Source organism: Erythranthe guttata, chromosome 12, assembly GCF_056151865.1.
Source record: "Erythranthe guttata isolate IM_541 chromosome 12, IM_541, whole genome shotgun sequence".
In the NCBI taxonomy this organism is placed as follows: Eukaryota; Viridiplantae; Streptophyta; class Magnoliopsida; order Lamiales; family Phrymaceae; genus Erythranthe; species Erythranthe guttata.
In genome coordinates, this window is record NC_142544.1 from 12,151,212 (window position 1) to 12,160,539 (window position 9,328).

The 9,328-nt window shown below is 36.0% G+C and overlaps 1 protein-coding gene across 1 annotated transcript; it reads left to right on the forward strand.

The window, feature by feature from the left end:
* Nucleotides 1-4,458: 4,458 nt before the first annotated feature.
* On the forward strand, nt 4,459-8,807 carry LOC105971631 (uncharacterized). The gene is made up of 2 exons (XM_088827297.1): nt 4,459-7,008; nt 8,511-8,807. Exons 1-2 carry the CDS (start codon nt 4,459-4,461, stop codon nt 8,805-8,807), a joined length of 2,847 nt encoding a protein of 948 aa, XP_088683423.1.
* The last annotated feature ends 521 nt before the right edge of the window (nt 8,808-9,328 follow it).

Consider the following 9,328-nt stretch of genomic DNA (forward strand, 5'->3'; position numbering starts at 1 on the left):
ACCAATTTTCGATAGTGTTCTGTTGAATTACCAAACATTAAGTTCAAAGTTTTCAAAACAATCGACAACTATATGTCGATTTTTGCAGAATTTTCGACATCAATCTGTCGAAAATTTTGAAAAAATCGACATATACAGGTCGATTGTTTTGAACGAAGAACCGACCCACGAATCTCAAATCAATGCTCAAATCGACTGAAATTAGATGCACCCATTACTAATTAACGACCATTCCTACCTAAAACAACCAAATCCTAATTACCCGTATCAAACAATCAAATCCTAAATAAATATTAAAGAAAAAAAAAATCGAAAACAAATATTACTTGTACAACAAAGGCGGCGGCGGCTTGATAACAATGGAGGTTTCAGCGGCGGCGGCGAGGGTTGGAGCGGCGGTGACGACGGTGGAGAGGAGAAGAAACGGTGGAAAGAAAAGGTTTTTTTATTTTATTTTTTTATTTCGGTTTAAAATAGGTAATTTCAAAAAAAATTTGATATAATTGATATTTTGTATGAAAGGGTGTTTTTGTACTTCTCTTTTTATTTTGGTATTAAAGTTAGAAAAAAACTTATAAATATGTACTCAATTGTGGTTTTAAACTTGGTAGTATTCAAGTAAGCAAAAGTTGAGATTTGTTATAGTAACCCCTTTCTTAAGATTTACTTCCCTATCCACTTGGAATGACAATTTTGCCCATTAAGTTGTGTTTTTTTCATTTCGTGTTCTTTTCTTTTTCCTTTTTTTTTTTTTTTTCTATTCCTTTTGTTTTTTACTCTCTCTAAAAAAAACAACCACCGACCATCCACCATGAGCAACTCCCCACATTTGATGGATTTAGGTTTTTTTTCTTCATTATTAGTATTATTAGAAATTTATTATCATAAATTATATTAAAAAAATTTGGAATTAAAAAATGACTTGTAATTTTTTTTCATTATTTATATGACTTTATTATTTATTTTATATTAATTATATTTATTATAAAAGAAAAAAAAACTCATGAACCACCTCACGAACAACTAAAAATGAGCTCGAGCTCAACTCGTTAGAAATCTCGAGCTCGAGCTTTTGTCGAGCCGGCTTACCGAGCTCACGAGACGACTCGGCTCATTCACACCCCTAATAATAAATAGTACAATACGCTTGTCATTTAAACTGAATTGTATTCTTTTGGAGTATTATGAATTAAGACAGATTTTGTTTTGGATATTGTATTGTAAGGAAGCATTTCGTGATTTAAGATTGAACTCCAGGTTTTAGGCTTGCTGTAATTTTTTTTCTTTTTCCTATCTTGGTGGTACACATGGCCGTTCCTGAGAACTCGGGGGCCCTAGGCGAGATTTAAAGAATCACTCAAAATGGGCCCCCTATTTGAATTTTTTTTTTGTGTTATAAGGGTGTGTCGAAATTGAATATACTAAAAGAATATAAATACCATTTCATAAAAGTGATGGACTAACAGATTACGGGGGTTCGGGGGCAGCGCCCCCGATTTTTTTTTTTAAATGTTTGAATATAAAATAACTAAAGATATGGAAAATTTTCAAAACCGAATGATTTGCTGGTTCACTTCCTACTGTGACATATAATTTTTATAGCAAATAGACTTCATAAATATTTTATAAAAAGAAACTTGAATAAACTAATGAATATTAATTCAAATTTTAGGAATAAAAATAAGTAATCAAGACATTATAAATTCAATATTTAGGGGCCCCAAGGTTAAAAAAATTATAAAAATATCTACTTGATCATTAATTTTAAATTTATTTTAGAACTGATGTTCCAAAATATTATATATATAATACATTTTAAAATTAAGTACTTATATATAAAGTGTATAAAAAAATATTTGGGGGCCCTAAATTTTCATAAAAAATCGGGGGCCCTAGGCGACCGCCTACTTCGCCTCCCCTCAGAACCGGCCCTGGTGGTACACGTAGTTCGTTGTCGGTGAACGTGTAGTATACGAGAAATATCAATGTTGTACAAGCCTTTTCAATTAATCAACTAACTAATTTATGTAAATCAAACATTATACTTGTCGGGATGAATGTTAATCCAACATTCATACATATAGATGGAGTCTACGATGTTTTGAAGTTTGTTATCTAATAATAATACTCCTTCCGTCCCAATTTAAATGACGTTTTGGGTTGTTGCATACATATAAAGAAAATTAATAAATGTGTATAAATTATAATAAAAAATATAGAAAAATACTAATATATCCTTGATATTAATTGTCTTACAACTAATTAACTAGGAGTCATAAAGGGTAAAATAGAAAATAATGCAATTAATGATTAATTGAAAATCTAACACGACGAATAATTTAGGACAAGAAAAACTCTCTAAAAAGACATATAATATGGAATAGATGGAGCATTAAAATATTACAATTAATGAAAAATACAACAGTTTTGTTCCGTAGTATTTTAGACAAATAAACGGGATTTGTCGCACGTGCTTGTGTGGTATACGAGGCATATCAATGTAGTACAAGCATTTTCAATCAACCAACTAAATTTGTGTGAATCGAACAAAAATGTGCAGTATATTTGTCGGGATGAACGTTAGGTCTAACTTCACACATATAAATGAATTTTACAAAAAATACAACAATTTTCTTGCGTAGTTATGCTAAACAGATAAATATAGTTTATTCTCAGTACACATGTACTATATGACTCGTATAAATGTAGTACAACTATTTGCAATTAATCAACTAAAAATTTGCATAAATCGAACAATAATATGTATTATAAAGCCCAATACGTCATATTCCGAATTTTAATTAAGTAAAACACTCGATGATTTACTATTTTACACTTGTATGGACTATTGCCACTTGGATTGTCGGGGGTGAGTGTTAGTCCAACATTTATACAAACTAGTATTTATGCCCGTGCGTTGCACGGGATCGCATTATAAAAGAAGAGAAAGTAATTATTTAAATACATGACAATAAAATTTATAATAAATTTCTTTTATCAAACAATATTAGAATATTTAGCTGTCAAATTTAAATTATACTAATCTTAAAGTAAACATAAATTTTGATTGTCAATATATAAAAATTATGTTAAACAATAAATAATATAAAATTAATAATTGAAACTTTTCATGCTAGTAATTATTCCCAGTGTGTTGCACATGGTTAGTGTACCAAAAAAAGTAGAAAATAATAATTTAAATGAATTGTTGTTAAAAAATACCGCATCGAATAAAGAAAAAATATTAATCAGGTAATTTTTCTTTTAAAATAACTCACAAAAACATGAAAATAATTGATATATATCTAATTGTTGTTATAACCTTGATTTAATTAGTAACAATGTTAAATAATTATACGTTTATATGATATGTGAAAATTTTGCGGAAAATATTAAACTTGAGGAATAACATTTGGTAAAAACTAAAAAACAATTTTAAGATGATAAATATAAGCACCATATATATATATATTATATATATATATATGTTAGAATCCGAGAGGATTCTATTTCGGTTTTTCAACACGTGTGCGAAAAACGTGTATAAAAACTAGGGAAGTTTCCTTAGTTCTTTAAACTCTTATTTTGTCATTAATTTATTTAATTACCTTAGTGTTTTATTAACAAGGAATTTATTTGACTAAGACTTTCCTTGTTGTCATAATTCCTTGTTCCTTACGTGAAGAATTTATCTAACCTAATGGGCTCTAATTTTGTAGGGCTCTACCAATACAACTAAGGAATTATAAGAAGGGAGCATCAACGTCATTACAGACTGTCCCTTTTATTTGAGAGAAAAATTTTTTCTGCTCTTGCGTTGCTGCACCTGAGTTGTGATCTTATTCGAGAAGAAAAACACAGCAAACGATTTGCTTCTTTCACGCGAAAAGAAGATCGGTTCTTCGGGAGAAGAACTCAGAAGATCTCGGGAGGAGGTCGATCCGCCGACTGAGGGACTCAGCGTTGAAGAAATTTCAACCGTGCGGAAAGGGACGTGCTGCAAAGTGAAGATTGACAATTCAGCGTAGGATACAAGAACGGCGTCGACAAAGAGGGAGTCTTTGCATTTTCGATTAAGTCCTATTACTGTATTCGTAAAACTAAAAATTAGTGAATTTCATTTGCAGGTCCCCGTGGATGTAGGGTACAATTGTATCCGAACCACTTTAAAATTTGTGTCTTTTTATTACTGTTCCATTAACTGTTGCAACTCTTCGTAAAACAGTAGAACAGTAGCTAAAACTGAATCTGGGATTTATCGGACACAAATTTATAATTAATTTGCACGAAATAATTCTAACAATTGGCATCAAAGAGCCTGTCACTAAATACATCTAGTGAGATTTTGGGAACTAACTACTCTTATTTTGTGCAGATATGAATACTCAACGAGAAGGATCGTCAACTACTCGCCCACCTCTCCTAATCGGATCAAACTACTCATATTGGAAATCAAAAATGAAGATGTTTATCAAATCCATAGATGAGAGAGCATGGCGCGCCATCATAACTGGTTGGACACCTCCCATGGTCAAAGGAGAAGACAAAATGGAAGCTTTCAAACCAGAAGCAGATTGGAGTGACGTAGAGATACTACTCGCAAACTACAACTCAAGGGCCCTAAACGCAATATTTAGTGGTGTTGATGATAATCAATTTAAACTAATAGCGTCATGTGAATCTGCTAAAAGAGCTTGGGAAATCCTTCAAGTCACATACGAAGGAACGTCAACTGTGAGGACGTCGAAGTTACAAATGCTGGCCACCAAGTTCGAAAATTTGAAGATGGAAGAGAATGAGACGATCACTGACTTCCATGCTAAATTATGTGATATCTCCAATGAATCATATGCACTCGGTGAACCTTACTCTGAAAGCAAATTGGTGAGAAAGGCGATGCGCTCTTTACCTGAAAGATTTGCTTACCGAATTGCTGCCATTGAAGAAGTCAGAGATGTTGACACGCTCAAACTAGACGAACTCATGGGGAAACTTCTGGCACAAGAACTCAATCATGGTGAAAATCATCGTGAAAAGCCTAGAGAAAAGAAGATAGCCTTTCAAGCAGAAACTTCATATGCAACACCCCAAAATTCGTCAACTCAAGAAGATGAGCAGACGGTAGATGAATCCTTGGCAATACTATCGAAAAATTTTGGGAAATTTCTCAAAAAGATCGGTAAAAGGGGAAATCTTCCAAGCACAGGGAAAACCGTGAACTTTCAAAATTCGAGGAGAAATTCAAATCAAGATAACTCAGAGGAGTCAAAACCAAGAAGAATACAATGTCGAGAATGCGAAGGCTTTGGTCACATTCAATCAGAATGCGCAAACACCCTGAAGAAAAAGAAGAAAATATCACTTACTACTGTTTGGAGCGATGAAGAAGAATCTGATGATGACCAAGGAAACAACGATCAAGTCACTAACTTTGTAGCATTCAGCAGCAAAGTTCCTCTGGACAACTCAGAATCAACTGTTGCTTCAACTGTTGCAACAGACTGTGAAACAGAATCCAGGTATGAAAATATGTGTTCTGATTATGACAAAAATCTAAACGAAAATTCTTCTTTTGCAGAGGATCTAAACAGCAGCAGTGATGAGGAAGAACCAACCTTGGATGAAGTAAAGGAGGTATATGAAAAAATGTACCAAAAATGGCTCGACGTCGTTAAGGTAAATAACTTCCTGGAAAAGGAGAAGTTTGTGCTTATAGAGGAAAACAAGACACTAAAGGTAAGAATCTCTACTCTTGAGAAAAGGATCATATCTAGTGATCAAGAGAAAAATAGTTTGCAGGCTAAACTTACTCAAACTCAAGAAGCAATTGCAAAATTGAACTTGGGTAGAGGTAATCTAGATGAAATCTTAAGCAACAACAAGCCAAACTATAATCGTCTAGGCATAGGAGGGAGTCAGCTACCCAAAGTTGATCTAAAGCGAAAGGAAGATCAAAACAGAAAAATCAACTTTGTTAAACAAGCTTCTGTCTCACAAACAGTTGCAACTGTTGAAGCAACGAAACACAATTCAAAGAAAAGGTTTATTCCCACTTGTTTTTTCTGTCAAAATCCAGGTCACATACGTCCTAGATGCTTCAAATATTTAAAACTTGTGAAAAAACTTGTGGCTCGTTCTCTTTACTCTGCTAGGGCTGATTATTTTCCTTCACCCTCTCAAAAACCCAAAAATAAAATCGATATTTCCAATAGACCTCAGCAAAAAATTTGGGATGAAAAGTCCACGTTTAAATGCTTATCTGCGATTACTTCTTTAAAAGCAAGTACTACTAATGATTGGTATTTTGACAGTGGGTGTTCACGACATATGACCGGTGTTAAAGAGTTTCTGAAAAACTATCAACAAATCACCGGTGGAGCTGTTACCTTTGGAAACGGAAAAAATGGTGAAGTGCTAGGGAAAGGATCGCTAAATCATGAGAATCTCCCAAAGCTGAAGAATGTACTATTTGTAGAAGGACTCACGTCAAATCTGATAAGCATCAGCCAGTTATGTGATCAAGATCTTGAAGTCAGATTCAACAAATTCACATGTCGAGTATTAGACAAAGACGAGAATTGTGTTATTCAAGGAACTCGATCATCTGACAACTGCTATATTCTTGTCTCTGCTGGACTACTGGAAGAGGAACCAACAAAGGAATCGGAAAACAGCTCCAGTGTCGCACCAACAGTTCCAACAGTTGATGCAGCCTCTACCATTTCAGAAGAAAGTGACGTCAATTCTGAAACAGGAGACGAAGCTGAAGTCAGGCCTCTCGAATTGGATGATCAAACTCACAAGGAACCCTCAAGAAGAGTCAAGAAGAATCATCCAGTGGATCAAGTCATTGGTCCGGTAGAAGAAGGAATTCAAACCCGAGGCTTTAGCGATGCTGATTGGGCAGGTGATGCAGATGATCGAAAAAGCACAACTGGAGGATGCTTCTATCTTGGGAACAATCTCGTGTCCTGGTACAGCAAAAAACTCTTATGGATGAAACAAATGGTATGTGATTATGGTATTAGTCAAGATTTATTGCATATTTATTGTGACAATATGAGTGCAATTAATATTTCCAAGAATCCAGTACAGCACTCTCGAACTAAGCATATTGAAATCCGGTACCACTTCATTAGAAATCTGGTAGAGGAAGGAACTGTCTCATTAGAGTATGTCACAACAGAAAAACAACTTGCTGACATCTTTACTAAACCCCTTGATGCACATAGGTTCGATTCCTTGCGAAATTCGCTTGGAATCTGTATTGTTTGATCTGTGCAGCTGCATAAACTGTTGCAACTGTCTGTGTCCAGACTTGCAACTTTTAGGTTTTTATGGACACATCACACATACTGCATTTTGTTCATCTAAGTTATGCATTAGTCATGCTGCATGTGATGAAAACTCTTGTGTATTGGATACTATCTGTACTTTCAAACTTTGTGAGGTAAAACTTCATCAATCCCCGAATGATGGCTATAGAGGCTTTAGTTTATTTAATACTCTTCACAATCTCGTCATGGTTTAACACTTTCATAAGGAAAAGCTGCCTCTCCAAATGAGTGAAAGCTACTCTTGAATTTTTGTTTAAACTATATATAATAAATTGGTTTGTGAATAGTTCGAAGCCTTTTTGAGTTGAGTCAGTAAATCACGTGGCCGAAAGCTCCTACAAGGCTCAAATAGAAAGCCCAGGGGACTACACATTGCACGACCACTGTAAACTTTTATATGGTCAGTGAATAGTTCGAAGCCTTTTTGAGTTGAGCCGGTAAACCTCATGACCGAACCCTCACCATACGACTCAATTAGAAAGCCCAGGGAACTACACATTGCACGACCGCAACTATCTCGCTAATTAAATTGCTCTGTTCTTCATGAAAAAGCTACCATTAGTAGGGTGTGTATGCTACCTAATAAGAGCGTTTTTGTGCTTGATTTGAGAGTATTAAATTTATTGTTAGTCTTGTTAGTTTGTATTTCGGAGCTTGCTTTTTTGTTAAAATTGAAGATAAACCCCATGGGTTTGATAGTCCTAATAGTATTCTATTCACTCGTGTTTACTCACTCATACTCTCTTTCGTTTTCTCACGTTTATTTTTCTCGTCCTAGTAATTTAATTCTGCATATTAGGCATATATATATATATAAAAAAAAAAAAAAAAAAAAAAAAAAAAAAACGGGGTGGGTTCGTATATGTTTTGGCGGCAATCATTTTTTTGAAGTCACCCACTTTTCTGAACATTTTTTTCTTCTCGAAGTTTTCTTGAACTGTGATTGGGCTTCATATGTGAAGGTTGAGAGTTGCTGTACCTGAATTTAATTTTTATAAAATTGCTCTCCTTATTGGCAGAATAATACTTGCAATTTCTTCACTATAATCTTCCTAAATTGCTAAAATACCCCTGAGAAGACCAACAGTTACCTATGTTTATGCCCCTTTTCGTTTTTTTCTCCAAATTGGTTTTCTTCTCTACTGCTCTCTTTTCCTTCTTTCTCCTTTGCAGCAAATCTCAAATCTGCACTCAAATCAAAGGAATCCAAGAGCACAGTTATGGGGAAACGAAAAAGCACCGGTGGATCGTCTTCTTCGTCCAAACGACGATCATCTCGACCAGCAACCGCGTCTTCGGCAGCTCCTCCGCCGCGACGCCGCTCCGATGACCGGCCTGCCTTCGAAGAGCCGTTGGATGCCGTGCCTCTTGCCTTTTGGGAGCCCCCACTCCTTCTCACGGCCGCCTCCGCTGAAAATTTTGGTCCCTAGGTTTTCTCCACCGCTGTCGCCGCCAGTCTCACCGCCGTGACCGTTCATCTATTCTCCACCATCTCCTCTACTGCCACACTCGCCGGCGGCCCAATCGTCACCACCACCGTGTGCACCGCCATCGCAACCACCCAAACCGGCCTCACCTGCACCCCGCCACCTCGCCGCTCTCGTCGACGCGTTACTCACTCTGCCTCGCCTTCCGCTACTCGCACCACCGCAGGTCACTCTGCACCGGATCCCGTGGTGCCTATCTCTGCTGTCGCTGCTCTTAATTCTCGGTTCCTTCTCCGAGAGCATCAAACCCGGTGGTGTCTGTCAAGTGGTTCATAATTTTTATGCCAACCTACCTAGTGGGGTCTCTGATTGTCGAGGTCGTTTTTTTTTTACAAAGAAGAAACTCGACTATTTTACTGCCCTTGCTCAGAAAGGGGGAGATTATTCTTGAGGGGGAGTTGACAACGACGCATCAACCCAGGAGGAACTGCATACAGGGGGAGCTGATGCATCTGCTGGAACTACTACTGAACTGTTGTTGCTCCAACTGTTCCAACAGTTGAT

Bases quoted from the DNA above. Each gene is read 5' to 3' on its own strand.
- LOC105971631 (XM_088827297.1), top strand. From the start codon at position 4,459: ATGAAGATGTTTATCAAATCCATAGATGAGAGAGCATGGCGCGCCATC. The intron at 7,009-8,510 runs GTATGTGATTAT...TCTCCTTTGCAG, and splicing joins TCTTATGGATGAAACAAATG to CAAATCTCAAATCTGCACTC.